The sequence below is a fragment of the Pantherophis guttatus genome, chromosome 14 (assembly GCF_059756535.1).
Source record: "Pantherophis guttatus breed Tessera chromosome 14, ASM5975653v1, whole genome shotgun sequence".
In the NCBI taxonomy this organism is placed as follows: domain Eukaryota; kingdom Metazoa; phylum Chordata; class Lepidosauria; order Squamata; family Colubridae; genus Pantherophis; species Pantherophis guttatus.
In genome coordinates, this window is record NC_142076.1 from 19,628,320 (window position 1) to 19,649,207 (window position 20,888).

The 20,888-nt window shown below is 45.9% G+C and overlaps 1 protein-coding gene across 4 annotated transcripts in view; it reads right to left on the reverse strand.

The window, feature by feature from the left end:
• Positions 1–20,888, reverse strand: part of SDK1 (sidekick cell adhesion molecule 1) — a 430,408-nt gene that overhangs the window by 125,747 nt on the left and 283,773 nt on the right. For all 4 annotated transcript variants that reach the window (XM_060684054.2, XM_060684053.2, XM_087878657.1 and 1 more), the window contains exons 17-20: positions 17,418–17,599; positions 13,504–13,619; positions 9,088–9,280; positions 3,564–3,662 (exon numbers count right to left, since the gene is read on the reverse strand). In XM_060684054.2, the coding sequence (XP_060540037.2) occupies positions 3,564–3,662; positions 9,088–9,280; positions 13,504–13,619; positions 17,418–17,599 (590 nt within the window). The remainder of the gene's footprint in view (positions 1–3,563; positions 3,663–9,087; positions 9,281–13,503; positions 13,620–17,417; positions 17,600–20,888) is intronic.

Consider the following 20,888-nt stretch of genomic DNA (forward strand, 5'->3'; position numbering starts at 1 on the left):
GTAACATGTTCACACGGCTGCAATAGAACTGGGTGTTTTGTTAATATGATTTATTGGGTTAGGGGTTTTCTGTCTTCACTGTGAGTTGTATTGTGTTGTGTGTGTGTGTGGGGGTGCACTGAGGGAGCTCAACCCATCTCATTGTACATATGTTGCGCACTGACAATAAAGATTTGAATTGAGTTGAGATGGAGAAGAGCACGTTCGACTCAAGAGCAAGCACCGAAGAAGCTTTCCCTTTATGCACTGGCCTTAGTAGCTTCTCCATAAGCGGGCGGTGTAACTGAAACGGATGACCTCAGGAGCTTCAGAAATAATTTTCTGTTGATCTGGACTAAATTCTGGACGAGAGGGCTGTACATCCAATCAGAAACTGTCCGCCTGCATCCAGGCCCTCATAAATCAGAATTTATCGAGGGAATGAGGAAGACACTGAAATTTTCAAGGGGCAATTTACCAAAAAACTGGCTTGTTCCCTCCGGTGCGCCCGTATTTTCCTCTTATTCCATGGGTTAGATTTAAAGACAAAGTCACAATAAATGACACCTTCGCAGCAAAGTGACGAAGGAGGATTTCTCCTAGGAATTCTTGAGTCTTCACTCGCAAGCAGTGAATGGTTTTTATCACTTCCAGCCTTCCAGCCTAAAAATGCAACATCCCTCGCAATATGAGATGGTTTCCAGCAGTGACCATAGCAGGGGGAATCAAAATCTGCAAGACGGCATCACGATCGAAGCTCGGATAGGGATGCCCTAACCGACATCTTTCAGACATAGGATTCTCCCTGAAGGTGATCCAATGCTTTGGTCTCATAAAGCTTGACTGGTGCATCTTTAGACGGACATTATATCAGAAATAAAAAGGGATTGTGTGGTGCCTCCTTTTTGGGACAATGGAGTTAGTTTTCTACACATGGTGGAATCTCCAACTAGAAAGGAGGGAGGAGTTAAGAGGGGCCCAAGCTTAGAGTCCTTGCACTGCAGAAAGTGGCACAGGCTGACCTCCACCATAATCCTCGGAGCCTTATCTTGCCGTTTCCACGTAAATATAGTTAGTCTGGCGAGATTAAGGTCAGACAAAAGTAACCAATGAAGAGTCACAATGGTAGTTTTATTGCTAGTCAACTATGTTATAAGAATCTTGCTAGATTGATTGCATTCTTGGGAATGCCTAGATAACGCTTCAAGTATTCTGGTGAAAGTCCAGCTTGTGTCGCTTACTGTAGTGCAAAGACTCTAAACTAAGGACTCTCTTAATCCCTCCCTCCAGTCTAGCTGGAGATTCCACCACACTACCATAATTACTGAACATCTAAGCCACTGTGGGATTTCTTCATTGAATGACCTGTGTGTCAATGAGCCTTTCTCCCACTTCCGCTGATCAAGGTGTCACCTCCATCGGTGATCTACCTCCAGCTCCCTCACTTGCAGCTTCCCAGCACCACAAGATCAAACCAATCGGCCGGTGGTGAAATCTACATTTTTTTACTACCGGTTCTGTGGGTGTGGCTTGGTGGGCATGGCAGGGGAAGGATACTGCAAAATCTCCATTCCCACCCCACTCCGGGGGAAGGATATTGCAAAATCTCCATTCCCTCCCCACTCCTGGGGCCAGCCAGAGATGGTATTTGCCGGTTCTCCGAACTACTCAAATTTTCCACTACCGGTTCTCCAGAACCTGTTGGATTTCATCCCTGCAATTGGTCAAATTTCATAGTGTCATTTTGCGTTTCTGAAAATTAAGGATGGGTGTGAGGGTGGGGGGGTTTCCAAGCTCCTTTCCATTTTCCACTCATAATCTTCCCCTCCCATCTGGTGATTTGGAATCAATTTTTGGACAGAGGGGAATTAAGACGAATGGAGAACAGAAGACCTTCAGAAGGTGCTCCCACTCCAAGGTCTCAAACTCTTCACCCAGAGCCCCAAATCACCCTACTGTCAGGCCTGGAAGCCATCTTTTGTATTGGGCCTTTAGACCTGCCACATTTACTATTGTGGGAAATTGGGAGGGAGAATTGTGTGGAGTGAGAGTGATATATAGTCATAATAACATTCCTTTCTCAAGAGTCAAGGACATCTTGCCCTGCACCTGGAAGGCTGGAACTGGGAGGCATCTCCAGTTGGGATGGTGCTTTGATTGGACCATGTGATGGACTTGTGGGTGTTGGGCAGGGACTTGGACTTTCCTTTGGGTGGAGAAAACCTGGAAGCTTTCAGATTTGGGCTTCCCCAGATGTGCCAATATGACATCTCTAATAAAGTGTAACTTTGAGGAAACTCAAGCCTCGGAGTTTTCTTTTCTTGGGGGTGTTCCTTGGAACCCTGACATTTACACCTTCTGCTATCTTTAAACCATGGTTGAAAAAATTCATTTGGGTTTCCATGGAAAGGTGGGAAGCTTAATTGTTGACACTTGGCTCCTTCTGTTCTATTTCATTGTTTGTAACTGGATATGCTGGAGGAGGAATGAACCCTTTGTCTATGCAACATAAATTATTTTCCCCAGAATTTTTTTTTCTGTCCTTGGATTTCAGATTCATTTATCATATTAACAAATGTTTGCTAATCAACCTGTTAGTTGCCTGCTGTAGCTCAAAACATATAATGCGAATAAGAAGCGTCTACTCGCAATGCACAAGATGGGTGAAACCATTACATGGTTCCTAATAGTTTTAAGGTGTTTTTTTTTTTTTTGCTTTAATTTATATGCCGCCCTTCTCCGGAGACTCAGGGCGGCTTACAATGCGTTAAGCAATAGCCTTCATACTTTTGTATATTTATACAAAGTCAGCTTATTGCCCCCACAATCTGGGTCCTCATTTCACCTACCTTAGAAAGGATGGAAGGCTGAGTCGACCTTGAGCCTGGTGAGATTTGAACTTGCAGTAATTGCAAGCAGCAGATGTTAATAACAGTGCTTTAGTCCACTATACTACAGGCTCTAAGTGGCAGAAAGGTCCAGTATTACAACGCTCTGACAATAACAGCACAACAAACGGGCTTGATGTTCTGAATATTCGCCAAAATGGAGAAGTAGAAGGGACCTTCTAAGTCCTACCGTGTTTGTGAAAGAAGCTGACGGACATATTTGCTCAACAGAGAAGCAACTCAACAAGCTGCGTTCCACTTTGGAGAGCAAAGGCAACATCTTACACCACCTTGGTGTAAATTTAGGTAGCCCTCTAATCTCAGAGGGGTAGTAGAACAGCAGAAAGAGAAGTGTATACCTTTGGGGTGGGGTGGGAGTGGTAAGACATGATATTTAGCAAGCTCAAAGCTGGGGTAGATGTGCCTACAGATTGCTCTTGGCAAGGTCAATTATTGTCAAATAGTAACCAATCCTCATATATCTCCAACCGCTCTTTGGAGGACTTCTCAGCTCCAGAGAAGTCAAAGCCAAGATCTTAACATTTTCTCTCAGCCAGAGGCTCTTCACAAATACAAGTTTCCCTGAGCAGAACAATTTCCCCAGCCTTCCTTTCTCTGACATTCGCGAGGCCAATTGCCCCCTCCTTGATTTTCTTTTTGCGAGGTGTTTTCTCACAGCGCTTTGCTGATACTTGCCTGTAATAATGCCGTTTTTCTCAACGGGTTCTTGCCAGCTGACCTTGAGCGAAGTGTCCAGAATCTCTGTGAAGCTCAGGTGTCCCACCGTTCCAGGTGCTGGCAAGCGGAAAAGGAAAAACAAAAACAACAACGCCAAAAATCTGTTAACGGGGAAAGCTGCTTTTATTTGGGATCAGATTCAGGTCAGCGGGTTTGCGGGGATTGAAGAAGGAAAAGAGCCAGCGGCGAGGGTTAGCGGAGAGTGAGAAACTGAGAGCTGTCAGAAACGTGGAGGTGCTAAAGATGATTGTGGTTATCGCTGGTACGAATGCTTTCACTCACTTCCTCTCAGCTGTTCACCGAAGGGACTGGGGTGGATTTGACAGCACAGATTTATAAATAGAAAGAAAAGGAATGGTCTTCTCTGAGCTTGGGAAAAGGGAGGGAGATTGGGAAAATCCTGCACATTTTCTCCATTATTTGGAAGTGACTAAGTGTCAAAGCACAGCTAAGTGAAAGCAACTCAGAATACCAGAGTTGGAAGGGACCTCGGAGGTCTTCTAGTCCAACCCCTTGCTCAGGCAGGAGACCCTATCCCCGTGATGGTGAACCTATGGCATGTGAGTCACAGGTGGCAGGTGGAGCCATTTCTGCAGGCACGTGAGCCGTCGCCCTAGGTCAGCTCCACCGCGCATGTGCACGCTCCTCCCACCGGCCAGCTGATTTTTGGGTCTCTGCTGTGCATGCAGGAGAGGCACGCGCATGGCCATGCTGCCCTACCCCTCCCAGGAGTCTCCATGTGGCCTGTTTTGGATGCCAGGTAAGTACAGGGCTCATGCGGAGGCTCTGGGAGCGTGAAAAACAGGCCTACCGGAAGTCTGGAAACAGGTTATTTCCAGTTTCCGGAGGGCCTCCGGACTGCCAGGAGAGGCTGTTTTCGCCCTCCCCAGGCTCCAGGAAAGCTTCCGGAGCCTGGGGCGGGCGAAAAACGGGCCTAGCGGGCCTACCAGAAGTTTGGAAACAGGACATTTCTGGCCTCCGGAGGCTTCAGGGAGGCCTGCTAGGCCCAAAGTGGAGTGGGGGGGGGGGCGTGCATGCATGCACAGGGGGGGGGGAGGGCAGGGCGTGCAGGGGGCATTGCATTATGGGTGTGGGAACGCGCGCACGTGACCCCTCCATGCTCCCCCCACTTTTGGCACATGATGGCAAAAAGGTTTGCCGTCACTGCCTTATTCCGTTTCAGACAAATGGTTGCATCTCTTCTTCATCAAAGGGTGGTTACCAGAAGAATGAAAATGGCTCTGTTCCAGCGAATCTAAAGAGAGCGGAGATCCTAAAAATGGAAGCTTTTAACAGTTGCCGTTTCTGTAACACTTGTGTTGCTTTTTCCCTTTCAATGAAGTGGTTAAGAAGCCTCAAGAGGATTCTTGTGGTTGGCGATAATCAGTTGTCCAGAGTCTAATCTTATTATGGCTGGGTGGATTGTGCTCTTGATTGCTCTTTGACTCAACAACCATTCAACAACTTTCCTGTAGATCAGGGGTGGCCACGTTAAGACCTATGGACTTCAATTCCCAGAATTCCCCAGATAGCATGGCCGGCTGGGGAAGTCTGGGAGTTCATGTCTACAAGTCTTGTTGCTGGGCTGGGGCTGGGTGGGTGGGGGGTTATTATTTTATTATTTTAATTTCTTTTATATTGTGTTTTTATCTCCTGTAAGCCACCCTGAGTTGCCATGAGCGAGTAGGCAGCAATATACACATTTTAATATAATATAATTTTAAAAAAATAAATAAAAAATAGAGAGGGAGGGAGAGAGGAAAGGAGGGAAGGAGAGAGGGAGGGAAGGGAGGAGGAGGAGGAGGAGAGAGAGAGACAGACAGACAGACAAACACAGAGAGACACAGAGAGAGAGAGACAAAGAGAGAGAGAGAGACAGATACACACACACACACAGAGGGAGAGAGACAGAGACAGAGAGACAGAGAGACAGAGAGAGACAGAGAGAGAAAGGGAGAAAGAGAGGGAGAGAGATACACACACACACAGAGGGAGAGAGACAGAGACAGACAGAGACAGAGAGAGACAGAGAGAGAAAGGGAGAGAGAGAGGGAGAGAGAGGGACAGAGAGAGAGGGACAGACAGAGAGAGACAGAGAGAGAAAGGGAGAAAGAGAGGGAGAGAGATACACACACACAGAGGGAGAGAGACAGAGACAGAGAGAGACAGAGAGAGACAGAGAGAGAAAGGGAGAGAGAGAGGGAGAGAGAGAGAGACAGAGAAAGGGAGAGAGAGGGAGAGAGAGAGAGGGACAGACAGAGAGAGACAGAGAGAGGCAGATACACAGAGAGAGAGAGGCAGAAAGAGAGACACAGAGAGACACAGAGAGAGAGACAGAGAGAGAGACAGAGAGGCAGACACACACAGAGAGAGACAGACAGACAGACACACACACACACACACACACACACACACAGAGAGAGAGAGAGAGAGAGAGAGAGAGAGAGAGAGAGAGAGAGAGAGAGAGAGATAGAAGGGGAGAGCTAACCTTTTGACCAGCTGGCAAAGAACAAAACAAACCCAGCAGTAGCCAAGAATATCTGGCTTGGGGCCATGCTAGTTAGATGGATGTCAAAAATGCTGGATCAATAGCGCTGGTTTAATGTGCGTCAGAGGAAGTTCTGAAGACTTCAAAGCAGATGGTTGTCTGAGGACGTTAATCCAGAGCAACAATTCACCCTTGCCGTTCTGGATTTCAGTAAACCCGTGTAAAATTAAGTGACGCAACAAGCCTTACTTGGTTATCAGATTAATCCCTTTTCTGGGTTTATAGAATAAAATAGATCCGAAGCTCACCCAAAGAGGTTGTTGGTCCTGCCTATAAGATGACCAACCAACATCAAAATAAACCACGTTTATGAAAATAGGGCCCCAGCGGCAATGGGATCCTTCCTTGACCTTGTTAATTGGTTTGTGTGAACCCAGACAAGGAAGCATCGTTGATCAGGCAGGCGTTAATTATCCTCTCCGCCTCCAGATTTCATGAATGAGCTGCATTCTGGAAAGGCTGCACACAGCTAAGAACCCCTGTCGCGTAGGCCCAACACGGTTGCAAATCTTGCCTGTGTTGACAGGCAGACAGATCTAATTCGTCCTCCCAAACCTTTTTGCATCTTCCAGGCTCTCAACCCCAAATATAAAATAAGATATATACGAGATGGGCTTGTTCCCGTTGGCAAGCTGCAAGGCGCTTGTGTGACAAATGCTGCGCAGCAGAAATCCGTGTGAAATATACCGAGATCAGCGAGAAACGCTGCTATAACTCAGCGGGGATTGGACAGGACTAGGCCTCGGTATGTAATGCCCTGGGGTATCTGCTGGTTGAAATGCTGTAACCTGGATTTTTTTTATTATTATTATTTTTTTATAACCAGCCTACTCGAAACCTCCAAAGGAAGCCTTGAGATTTCAAGAAAGGCCCTCTCGATGTTTCAATATCGTCTTTGAAGTGTGGAAGTTTCCTTCTGCTTGGCTAATATGAATCAATAATTCAACCTGGCGATTCATTTATCTGGTTTGTATCTCAAGAGAACTCCGGAGCTGCCTTTAATGGGTCCCTAAACGGGGTCTCAGTCAGGCTCTGTCTGCCCAGATCTACTCTTCCTGGTTTTCAGCAATCCATCATGGACCTCAGCCCCAAAAATCCAGGAGATTGGTGGGAGGAAAGAGATCTGAATGCATATTAGCCAGGGGTGGGCTTCAAAAATTTTAGCAAGGGGTTCTCTGCTCGGTTGCTGGGTGGGCGTGGCCATCGTGGATGTGGCCTAGTCAGCCTCCTGCACCACAGTGGAGGGGGGGCATTTCTGCCCTCCCCAGGTTCCGGAGGCTTTCCTCGAGACTCAAGAGAGGGCAAAAATGGCCTCCCCAGGCTCCGGAGGCCCTTCCCAAACTTCTGGTAGACCTGTTTTTTGTCCTCACCGAGCCTCCGTGTGCACCCTGCACTTACCTGCATCCAAAACGGGCCACGTGGGGACTCCTGGGCGGGGTGGGGCGGGGCCAGCCAGGAGTGGGATTTGGGGGGTTCTCCAAACTGCACAGAATCTTAGCTAGAGGTTCTCTCTAACCCTTGCGAACCGCCAGCAGCCGACCCCAGATATTAGTTGTATGTTTTTTGAGACATCTTGTCTCTCTTACAACAGGCATTTTAGCATCTAGACCTGTGTTTCTCAACCTTGGCCACTGTAAGAAGTTTGGACTTCAACTCCCAGAATTCCCCAGCCGGAATTCTTGGAGTTGAAATCCGAACTTCTTATAAAGTTGCCAAGATTGAGAAACATTGATCTGCACTATAAAAGGTGGACAAATATAAACTTGTCTAATGAAACGATGATTTAGCCCTTCCTGTGTCTGCTCGTGTGAGTAACACGACGCCTTAATTACAGTTGATTCTTAGGAGCAGGGCAACCATTCAAAAGGCTCAATAATTTACAAACCAATTCCCAGAAGGCATAGCTCTACATTATTTATAACCTTGCAGCCAATTCTCTTCCAACATGGAAGAATTCCCCTAGATAAGAGTCTTTTTTTCTTCTTCTTCCAGATCTGCAGTGATCCTCTGCGCAGGTTAATCAAACCGAGGAAAGGTTTTCACCTAATTAGGAAGGCTATAAACCTTGTTCATTGGCAGGCTACGTTTCTCTTGTAGAAAAACGGAAGGACCTCAGAGGCTGGCTAGGAAGATAATCGGTGGCATTGGGGAAAATAAAATAAAATAAAATAAAGGCTTAAGAAAGGAGATTGAAGGAACCGGATATCCCTCTACTCTAAATTTGCAGAAGAGATAGTTAAAAGGGTCACTCCGTAAATATCTGAAAATTTATGCATTTAAGAATTACAAACATTCGTTGTATGATGCCACGGGGGACAGGAGTAGATTGAATGGGCTTTGAGGTTGCAGAGAATGAATCTTAGGAGAAACATCTCTGGAGTAAGCTGTTCACCGTTGGAGGTAGTCCTCGACTTACGACCATAATTGGGACCAGCATTGCCATTGCTAAGCAAGGCGGTTGTTAAATGAATCACACCCGATTTCAGGACCTTTTTTTTTTTGCCATGGTTGTTGAATCAAATCCCTGCAGTTATCAAGCTAATAACTTAATTGGCTTGTTAAGCTAATCCAACTTTCCCCGTTGACTTTGCAAATGCCGATCATATGACCCTGGGATGTTGCAACCGTTGTAAATAGATGCCGGTTGCCAAGCACCCAAATTTCCATCAGATGACCGAGGGGATGCTGTGATGGTCGTACGTCACTTTTTTCCAGTGCCGTCGTAACTTCAAATGGTTGCTAAACGAATGTTTGTAAGCCGAGGACTACCTGTAGTTAAACAGGGGGCTACCCCTAATCAGAAGTCCTCAAACAAATGCTGGAGAGATGGTTTTCGGCAGAGATCTTGGTCTGGATCAACTGCACCGACCAACGAATATTTGACTACCCGATGTACGCCTGTGTGACACTGGTAAAGACAATGGCTCTACTTACTATCTTCGTGAGTCTGTAGTAGCTGTGGTGGACTGGGTGGCCCATCGCCCGGGGTGGTGAAGCAAAGGATCGAGGTGTAGTAAGCCGTGAATTTCTTCAGGTTGGTTATATATCCTCTGTGGACGCCATGAAAATCTGGAGGAATGGTGACGGCGGTCTTAACATCTGGGGCATCAACTGGCCACGCCAAGAGCTGGATGATGGAAGAATGGTGGAATCAAAGAGAGTTGACATCCTTTGAGGGTTGTCAATTACCATCCACTGGTCAATGCCATAGACAGCAGAGCTTGGATTAGCTCAGAGATTCTTATGAATGTAGCCGAGTCATCTTGGGCAATTTTACGGTGTTTTGGGGTTCGTAATGTATCTAAACACAGAAAGCGATCCCACCATCCCAATCTGCAAGGCCTTAAAGCTATTTTGAAGGACATACAGAACCATGGACAAGCTTCCTTTTCTGCTCAATAGTGGCATGACTAATCAGAATAACAGAAGAGTCGAGAGGGATCTTGGAAGCCTTCTAGTCCATCCAATGCTGGACAAATGGCTATCTTGAAAACATTTTTGAAAACCTCCAGTGATGGAGCACCCACCACTTCTGGAGACAAGTCATTCCATAGATGAATTGTCCTCATTGTGTAATCACAGGGATGTCAAAAACGTAAGAGCCCATCTCAGCAAAGAAAACCATTCAGGGGTTAGGGGGGAAAAAACCCAGGATTAATAAAAGAAGGAGGATGGTTACCCCTATAGTCCAGGGCAGGGGTCTGCAACCTTAAACACTCAAAGAGCCATTTGGACCCATTTCCCACCGAAAAGAAAACACCGGGAGCCACAAAACCCTTCCCGTGCCTGACTATTTCTTGAGCGGCCACAAAACTAGCCTACATAGTTGAATTAAACATTCTGTTTTCTTCTGACACTTTTCTTTTCTTGGATTTATCTATGGTTGGTCTACCAGTGGTTGAAAAGCTCAATAAATCGTGTGCCGGTGGGTGTCGCACATTGGAGGTTGGGATGCCTATTTTGAGTGACAGGGAGCCACAGCAGAGGGGTGAAAGAGCCACATGCGGCTCCAGAGCTGCAGGTTGCTGACCCCTGATCCAGGGGAAGGAAATGCCTGGGAGATACGGTGATAATATGAAGGAAACAGGTCCATGATGTGAATCTGTAGTGCATTGGACTCTGTAATCTAAGTTCTCTGTTTCAACTCTAGGTCAAGGTTGAGGTAGGACCTCAAGGTTGAAACCCTTGCCTTTAATATTAACTCTGTCTCGTAAGAAGAGCTCGCTCCATTTCTCCGTTGCTTGGATTAAAAATCTCCCTTGTTCGCCTCTGGATTAAAATCCCTTCTTCTGTCATGCTACTTAATAAACTAGCTCCGAGATACAATGAACTACCATTGGCAGACTTACAGGGAACAGAAGACAAATGGGACCTGGGCTGCCCACATCCCACTTTGATTTAACAGTGATTGATCTGTTTTTGCATCACTGCTAAGCCACCGAGAGGGCCTGCAGCGGAGGATCTGGCTGGAGAAACGCTATCTCTCGCAAACCACAACGCGAGTTTTATGACCACAATGGCGGTGCCTTCAAGGTTGCAAGCTAAGTATTTGCAACTCAGCATGCATAAGGTAGCCTAATCCATTAAGGCAGGTGTGTCCGACCTTGGCAACTTTTTAAGGCCTGTGGACTTGAACCCCCAGGCTAGAAACTGGGAGACAGTGAGTTCTAGTTTTGCTTTAGGCATGAAAGCCAGCTGGGTGACTTTGGGCCAATCACTAGGAGACGGTGAGTTCTAGTCCCGCCTTAGCCATGAAAGACAACTGGGTGATTTCACGCCAATCACCAGGAGATGGTGAGTTCTAGTCCTGTCTTAGCCATGAAAGACAGCTGGGTGACTTCACACCAATCACCAGGAGATGGTGAGTTCTAGTCCCGCCTTAGACATGAAAGATAGCTGGGTGACTTTATACCAATCCTTCTCTTTCAGCCCACCTCACTGGGTTATTGTTGTTTTGGGGAAAATCAGAGGAGGAAGGAGGATTGGATGTGATCTCTGCCTTGAGTTGTTTTACAAAAATAACAAGGCGGGATACAAATAAATAAATAAAAACTTCCAGAAGTGAAACAAAACAACCCCATTCTCCAATTCATAATGGCAGAGAGAGAGAGAGAGAGAAACGTGCTCCGTTTAGCAAAATTATACCTATAAAACAGACTGAAAATGTACCAATGGGTCACCAATGGGCTTTTACATTTTCTTTTGAGTGGAATATTCCCTGCTTCCATAAAAAGAAGCTGAGTGCATTTGCCAGGAAAAAAACACACAATGAGTGACACCAGCCAGGCGAGGAAACGCACGAAATGTGGCAATTTATAAATCATTACGCAAATTATGTGCTACATAAAAATATGATAGAAATGTCCTCCCTACAACTGTCCCTATTATAGTGTGGGTTTTTTTTTTTTTTTTTTAAAATCCAAGCTATGAAATAAATACGATCTGCCCAGCTGCTTCAGACATTAAAAAAAGAAAAAAAAAAGAAAAAGATGAAAAAGCAAGGAAAGAGAAGATTAAAAAAAAAAGGAAAGAAAGAAAGAACCTTGACAGTTAAAAGCAGAGATTTCAGTAGCTCTTGACAAGTGAAAAATCAACCTGTGTACGTTTTACTTTGTACGTTTTCGAAGAGAAGTGCCATTTAAACAACAATTGAATATAAAAACAACTTCTGGAAACAGCCTAACAATATAGGAAAATTTAGACATTTGGGTTTTTTGTTTTTTTTTCCTAAAGAAGTTGGCGCTAATAACCGAAATGGGGAGGGGAGGGGTCTTCTGTTGAGCTGCGTTTCTCTTTCAGGTTAAGGACCGAGTTTCTTGTTATCTACCCAGCCCAGTTATCCACACTGCCACATTTCCCACCAAAGTGGTACCTATTTATCTACTAGCGTTGTCACATGCTTTTGAACTGCTAGGGGGGCAGAAGCTGAGGCAAGTGATGGGAGCTCACCCCGCCATGCAGGGACAGAACTCGAACTTCCGGAACAGATTCAGCATCTTTAAGCCACCGAGCCTCTTACTTGCTAAATGCACATTGGTTTAAACTGATAATACTGTACTATTATCCTGTGGGTTAGAGAATAGAATAGGAATAGGAATAGGAATAGGAATAGGAATAGGAATAGGAATAGGAATAGGAATAGGAATATCCCAAGCCAGGGAAGGCAGCTAATCCTTGACTTGCTTCCTTTAGTGACCGTTCAAAGTTACAAAGGCATGGGAAAATATGACCGTTTACTACACTTATGACCACCTCCGTGGTCACCCCATCAGAATTAAAAAGTTTGGCAACTGGCATGTATTTATGACGGTTGCAATGTCACGTGATTGCATTTTGCGACCTTCTGACCAATAAAAGTCGATGGGGGAGGCAGATTCACTTTACAACCGTGTTACTAACTTAACGACTGCAGTGATTTACTTAACAAACACTTGACAACGATCTGAGTCCGTCTTTTTCCCGACCTCAGAAGGATGGAAGGCCGGCTAGGATCGAACTCTTGGCAGTTGGGCAGACTCAGCCTGCAATGCTGCACTTTAACCACTGCTCCACCACGACTCCCACTGTAAGAGGGAGGATCGGTTCTAAGGCATTTTTTTTCACTGCCACGGTAAATCTGAAAGTTTGCTAAACACATGGCTGTAAATTGAGCATTAGACCAGATTTTAACCACCATTTTATCCTGATGGTAACTCGTTTTTGTTTTGTTTTTAATCATTTGGGAAATCTTTATCTCATAGTTTTGTGCTTTGAAGGCTGTAAGCTGCCCGGAGTTGCTTCGAAATGAGATGGGTGGCAAATAAATTAAACAAACGAAGAAATTCGGCATTGAACATGGCCCAAGACCCCTGTTTGTGGATTGGCTCTTTGCTTCCTGAGCTCCAAGGCAGGGGTGAAATGCTCCCGGTTCAGACCGGTTCACCCGATCCGGTAGCGATGGTGGTAAATGGTTCGGAGAACCGGTAGCAAAAATCATTGCCCTCCCCCCACATGCCCAGCTAAGCCGCGCAATCATCAGAGGCTTTTTTTTTTACTTTTAAAAGCATTTTTTCTACAAATATTTTCTACAAAATATTTTCTGCCAAAAATATGCTTTTAAAAGTTAAAAAAAAAAAGCCTCTGATGATTGTGCGGCTCAGCTGGGATCGTCAGAGCCTTTTAAAAGCGTTTTTTCTACAACCTCTTTGGTTGTAGAAAAAATGCTTTTACAAGTTTTTAAAAAAAAGTTGGCCACACCCACCCAGTCACATTACCCCCCCACCAAGCCACGCCCACAGAACCGGTAGTAACAAATTTTACATTCCACCACTGCTCCAAGGGAACCTGCTTCTAACATGGATTCATCCAAACCTTGTATCCTTGGTTGATCCCGTTGATGAACTGTTGCGGAGGAGGGTTCCAGAAGAATTGGATGGTGGTGGAGTTGACCGCTTCTGCTTGGACGTTCTGAGGGGGTGCGGTGGGCACTGCACAGCCGGGAAGAAAGACGACCGTGCGAAACGACAGGCAGATGGGCAGGACAGAAACGGAGGAGAAGGAAGTCCAAAAAAGAAAAAGAAAAAAAAAAAAGGAAAACTAAGCCCTTGACGGTTACACACAATTCAAAGGGTTGTAACACTGGTGTGGAAAAAGAGACTAGTGATTGATGTCCCTGATATTGGGAGGGAGGAAGGCGAGGCTGACTTAAAAAAAAAAAGAGAAACTTAATTGGGTGATTTTTCATTTTCTGGGGATCCCTCCACAAATGGAGCAAGAGATGGAATGGTTTTTGGCCCGCTGTTATTCCACCGACAAGCTTTTTTCCCCCAAGACAGAATCGCTAATAACAATGGGTGAATCATTTTCTCTTAATTATCCCAGGGAAAAAAGAAATTCTCACAATGTAAATGAAGGGTTGTGTTTTCCTTGGTTCGATAATAATGGCAGGAGAAGAACACCAGGGAAGGGAAAGAGACACCAAGACAGCATCTTATGCAGGGGGTGGGATTGAAAAATTTCAGCAACTGGTTTGCTGCCCAGTTGCTGGGTGGGCGTGGCCATGGGGGTGTGGCCTACTCAATCTCCTGCAACATGGCGGGGGGTGGGTGTTTTTACCCTCCCCAGGCTCTGGAGGCTTTTCTGGGGCCTCCAGAAGGGCGAAAACAGATTCTCCTGGACTCCAGAGTCTCCTGGAGACGGGCCCATTTTCGGACTTCCGGTACTACTGGTACTGGAGGCCTGTGTTTTGCCCTCCCCAGGTTCTGGAGGCTTTCACATTTGTCAAATATACATTTGACAAATAAATAAATAAAAGTTAAGACCATCTGTATGCCACAAGTGATTGAGATTTCTCCCTGGCATTACCATCCTCACTTAGTCCCTGTGTTACGAAAAGGGGGATGAGCTATGGTTATACAAGAGGACTGTAACAGAAACCATTAATCATTTTAATTCCACCAACTGATTTGATTCCTGGAGTTACAACATGTATGATTCATTTTTACAAGATTCTCTGGACTCCTCTGATGATTCCATCTCTAATGAGGTCCTGTCATTCCCAGAAAGTCTTTCAGAAAAAGGTATGGGGTATTAACTCCCATTAAATTAACAAAGCTCTTCTTTATTATTCTCAAAATAGCATTAAAGCCGTGTATCCTTCAGGTAACCTCTTATAACTTTCAGTCCCCTTGTCCTGTTGCTGAAGTGTTGTGAAAGCTAAAGGGGAAGATCCAAACTTCCCATTTTTCAGGGATTGATGAGAAGAAGGACCTGGAGGAATGGGTGGAAAACTACTCAGTCTTGGTGAAAGTAAGGAAGTATCTCATCAAAGAGGAGCCCCATGGATGAGCACATGGGACAACTGTCAACCCTGAAGCTGACATAGGTGTAGCCATGTTTTATGGTAGTGTCATTTCCTATTCTTTTTCTAAACTTTCTCTAGGTATTCTTCAAAGGGATTTAACGAGGCTTCAGGCTCACCACATTCTAGCAGTAGGAAGTGGGGTGGTAGAGATAAGAGGGGATATTGTGGCTAGGTGGAATTCCTTCCCGTGGGAACCGAGAATGTGCCTGCAGATGGCTGAAGGTAGAGTTTGGAGTCACTGGACTGATGGGCTGTTAGCTGATTGGAGAATGTGACTCTGGGGGGGGGGGAGGGAGAGTTTCAAACTTTTGCTTTTAACTGGGTGTAATTCCAAGGTTAGGTTAGAGCTGGAATTACACCAAGACCTTGCCAATTTGGTATGTTCCTAATAAAAAGACATTGATGGAATATGGATGCCTTGGATTATTCATTCTGGGCAAGGGTGGGCTCCTGGGGGTTTGGGCAATCCTCTAGCCAAGGATCGCCGGGGTTCGGCGAACCCTGAAATGCCACCCCTGGCTGGCCACGCCCACCCTGCCCCTCCCCTCCCAAGTACAGGGCTCGCGCGGAGGCTCTGGGAGGGTGAAAAACTGGCCTACCGGAAGTTTGGAAACGCGCCATTTCTGGTCTCTGGAGGCTTCAGGGAGGCCTGCTAGGCCCAAAACAAGGTGCGGGGGGGTTGCGCGCACATGCGTGGGGGTGCAGGGGAGCGCCGGGGGGGTCACATGCGCAGGGGGGTAGGGCAGTGCAGGAGGGTCATACACGCATGTGCAGGGGGCATTGCATTATGGGTGTTGGCATGCACTAGCGTGCTATCGTGCGCACACATACAATTTTGGCGCCCGAGGAAAAAAAGGTTAGCTTCCGTACACTATGCTTCCGTACACGAGGCTCACTAATCTGGGACTATGTCCAGACTCAACCGCTTGCATTCCATGCTAAAATGTGGCATTAGAAAGTCCAAAAGGTAAGGTGGTGAGAGCCATTAACTGGAAGGCGAATGGGGAAAATGGGAGAAGCAAAGGTTAAGTGTGCCAGGCTGCTTATGAATATGCAGACAATCAAGAGAGCATCTGGATGGTGAAGACTTAATGAAGGTTTGAGTGGCAGGCAACATCTGAAGGTTCAGAGGTCCTATCTCAGGCTCCCATCCAGAGCAGCCTATCCAGTGATAGGAAGGATGATGTCATTGATGGGGGCAAGATCAACAAGGACTTGCTCTTGGGCGAGAGAAGGAGTTGCATGCGGCTTGAAGGACCTCTTTGTGGTCTCTCTATGAAAATTCACCATCATCTCAGTCATGGTTGTCCCAAAGGTGCTTTTTCCAAAAAAGGGCAACTGGACTTCCTTGATTTTTCTTTTTTCCTTTGAAAAATGTTTCACTTCTCATCCAAGAAGGTTCTTCAATTCTTTTCACATTTCAAATTAAAAAAACCAAGACGGTCCAGTTGGCTTTTGGGAAAAGAAAAAAAAGCACCTTGGCGACGCTTTGTGGTCTCTGCCTTTATCATTTCTACTTCAGATATTTCGTTTTGTTTCTCAGCTTGGGCTTCCATGGCTCAGTCCAGAAGACTCTGGTGCTTCGTTTTGGACAACTGCTTATCCTTCCCCTCCTATGACACATCTTCAACCTTGGCAAATCTCTCGTATTTAAATTATTTAAATCTCTCGTACATAATTTTAGACCTCGCTTCAACGTTAATGAAGAAAACTTCTCTCAATCTCTTTCTTATAATTAGTCATAATTGGCCCAATCTACGTGTAACTTCCCCTAGATTGGGAGATGCTCTCCCTTATTTCCTCATGCACAAAGGAAACCCACAATCATTTCTTACATCCAGGAAATACCCTTGCAGGGGTGGGGCTGCTGGGGGTTCGCAGGGGTTCGGGAGAACCTCTAGCTAAGATTCTGTGCAGTTCAGAGAACCCCCCAAATCCCAATCCTGGCTGGCCTCACCCACCCTGCCCCACCCCTCCCAGGAGTCCCCATGTGGCTCATTTTGGATGCAGGTGAGTGCAGGGCACAGGTGGAGGCTCAGGGAGGGTGAAAAATGGGCCTACTGGAAGTTCAGGAAGGCTGGAAACGGGCTCATTTCCGGCCTCCAGAGGGCCTCCAGGGCCTGGGGAGGCCATTTTTGCCCTCTTGGATGCTTGAGAAAAGCCTCCGGAGCCTGGGGAGGGCAAAAATACCTCCCATGGTGCAGGAGGCTGACTAGGCCACGCCCACCATGGCCACACCCACCCAGCAACCAGGCAGAGAACCCCTTGCTAAAATTTTTGAAGCCCAGCCCTGGGAAATACCCTTCCATACACACACCTTACTACACACGCAAACAGACCCCACTGTAGTATACTCCTAGAATTCCTCATTGAGGCCATTTCAAAGCTCTCCACAAATGAGATCCGAAAGACAACCACTCACCTCCTTGCAATGTGTATTCCGTGACTGCCCTGCTAAAGGCTCCCAGACCAGCTCCGTTATAAGACGCCACCTGGATTTCATACTGGGTCCAGATGATGAGGTCTTTGATCAAGCAGTAGTTTATCTCCGCGCTGGTTATGTTCTTGTATTGATACTCCCCAGGAAGTCCTGCTAAGCGATATCTATACAGAGAAACAATTCTTGGTTGCAACCAGTTGAAGGGTTTCGATTAAAGGAAAAACATTAGTTGGGCTACCAACCTAAAAACCAACAACTACAGGCCCAGTCCATTCAGACATTGACCCCATTCCCTAGACCAGTGTTTCTCAAACCAAGAATTTAGGATGTATAGACCTCAACTCCCAGAATTCCCCATGCTGCCTGGGGAATTCTGGGAGTTGAGTTCCACACAATGTAAACTTGTGGCGGTCCAGACAAAATCACCCATGCAAAGGTCTTGAATGTAGACCCGGTCTTAAAAGTGCACATGCTCTCCACCATCAGGAAGGTTCTTGTCTTCCTTTTCTTAAGCCCTAACTACATGAACAAGCCAGGATTGATGTGGACTCAACCAAAGTTGTTGATAGGGGTACCTTCAGTTCTTCAGCTGGTATTTAGAAATTGCTGAAACCAACTTTTTATTCATTCTTAATTTAATGGGATTCTCTCATTCAGGGGTGTCACACTCGATTTCATTGAGGGCCGCATCAGGGTTGGGTTTGACCTTGGGGTGGGCGTGGCCAACTCAATGTCTGTTTTCAGCTGTGATGGCCTCCTGCAGTCCTTTGCCAGCAAAAACGGAGCTTGGGAATTCTGCGTGCGCCCCTGCCAAGCTCTGTTTTCAGTCACGACGGCCTCCTGCAGCCCTCTGCCAGTGAAAACGGAGATTGGGGGGCTGTGCGGGGCTGTTATGGTCGAAAACAGGCTCTCCCGAGCTCTGTTTTTGCTGGCAGAGGCACCATGGGCTGGTTCCTTTGCTGTTTCTAGGGTGGCTCCATGGGCCTTGAGTTTGACACCCTGGCTCTAATTGGACAAGTCTTCTGCTATTTTTGAAACTTTATTCTGTTGGACAGTGCACTATTTGGTGGTAGGAGGGGGAAAAAAATAAGCCATATTTCTGTTGGGAATGGGATTCACTCTGCAAACATCGTCATTACTGCCAGCCCAGCCAGAAGTATTCACAATAGTGTTATCAACAAATTATTAGCAAGGTTATTATCAACACATTTAAAAACTCGCAAAGCCAGAATTACAATGATTCTTATCTGATTGCCAAAATGCTTATGTTCCGATCTCATTATGAATGCGTGTCTAGAACAAACTAGGACTAGAACAAAACTTGTGTTTTATCCTGTTTTACGGCTGTAGGAAGAAGCCTGTCTAATAAAAATGTTGATTTAGTGTCCAACTTCCATTTGCTTCCTTCCTCCTCTCTGCCACTCTTAAATATTATATTTGATCAGGCTGCAGCTTTAAATCACTCGCCTTTGTTTATTCCTTAGTCTTGGCCCCCTAAAATGAAGAAGTGGATGTGATGAAGCCTATCCCCAGGATGCATGCCGAAAGCAGAATGCTAACAATCACGGAAATAATAAGGCTTTCTTGGAAGTGAAAAAGTTGATGGAAAATTCTGAAGACGCTATAAATGATTAAAAGTTTGTAAGTTCAGACTACTAACAGGATTAGTCCTTTTGTTGCTTTACACTGCATCCAAATAAGTAAATTTGCTGTTGTCTTTGCTTTACCCAAAGCAGGCAAAAGATGAAGAGTTCCTTCAGCACAGTTGAACACAGAATATGGAATAATAGGATTGGAAGGGACCTTAGAGGTTTTGTAGTCCAACCCCCTGCTCAAGCAGGAGACCCTATACAATTCTGAATGAATGGATGTCCAATCTATTCATGAAAACCTCCAGCGAGAGATGTCTGTGGAAATTCTCAGTCCTCCAGGTCATGGTTGTCCCAAAGGTGCTTTTTCAAGAGGCAACTGGACTTTCTGGTTTTTCTCTGAAGACATTTTGCTTCTCATCCAAGAGAGCTGGAGAAGCTTCTTGAATGAGAAGTAAAATGTCTTCAGAGAAAAACCAGAAAGTCCAGTTGCCTCTTGAAAAAGAACCTTTGGGATTCCAGTGATGGAGCATCCACAACTTCCGGAGGTAAGCTGTTCCACTGATTAATTGTTAATTAAGTTGTTATCTTGTGATGAATGCTTCTAAGAAAGGGGAGCAGCTTTGAAATGTTGGTTTGCTTGGGGTCTTTCTATTCCTCTCAGCCATGAGGTTTGACAAATATAACCAGGGTTTCGGAATCCCCTCAAGGTGCTACAGAGGTTGTGTCAGCCCTCCCAATATGATTGACTCAGTCATTTTGGGGGCTACAATGAATCGGATGCCACCTTAGTCACAGAGCTTTTTAGACTGGAGATGGGGCGCCACCGAGAGCTCATCCGATTCGTCATAGCCCCCAAAATGACTGAGTCAATCATTTTGGGTCTTGCTTGGCTGGATAAATGGGGCCCGGCCATCACATGGGAAGATGGTTACCAAAAGCTAAGAATAGGCATCGGTTACCACTGCCGCCCAGCCAGCCAGCCAGATGCCAAAAGGCAACGAGCGCCAAGCGCCCCAGCTGGCTGGAAAGTGTGGCAACCACTGCAGACAGACTTCCTGGCAGCCCACAGGTGCCAAAAGACTACCAAGGCCTGTCAGATGTCTTTAACGAGCAGGACTGCAACTTCCTCCCCCACCCTTGCATGATGACCTCCCCAAAAAATGGCCAAACTAAGAAAATACATCAACGCCAACTTAGCACAGGGTTTCATCCAGCCCACCAAATCCAGAGTGGCAGCCTCCATGCTGTTTAAAGATAAAAAAGATTGGGGAGGGGGGATGAGGTTCTGTGTGGAGTTTCATGAATTTAATGCTGTGTGCATGGTTGGACAAGAGAAAAGGCCATAGTCATGTCTTTACAATGCCCAAGCTTGGCAAGCAGACAAAACACTTTGGGGTTCAAGAGGTTTTAATTTGGTCCTGAGAGCCTGTCCAATTGCTACCTGCATGCTTTGATGAAGACCACCACAGAGGAAGTAAGAAGGGGAGAATCACCTCTGGCAGAAATGAACAAGACACCGGCATTATCCTGTGCTGGAGGTGAGATGAAAACACCCAAAACTGGAAAGAAAGTTGGTGGCTTGTCCTCTATCAGCCAAGATTGGTTTGAGAAATAGACACAGCTACCCGACAATGTGTGTCCTTCAGGAGTTAGACCATTAATGAGTCAAATTTTGATTCTATACAATTAAAGGAAGCAAAACTGACTCATCAATCTCCTGGGAGACAAGGATATTGCGACTTCTCTCAAGACACCTGAGTTTTGACCATGGCGCTTCTGGTTGTTGATTCTTTTTAAAGACCAAAAAAAAAAAAAAATCTTTATTGGGTAGGACACAACTATTGTTTGCCAGAGGAGACCA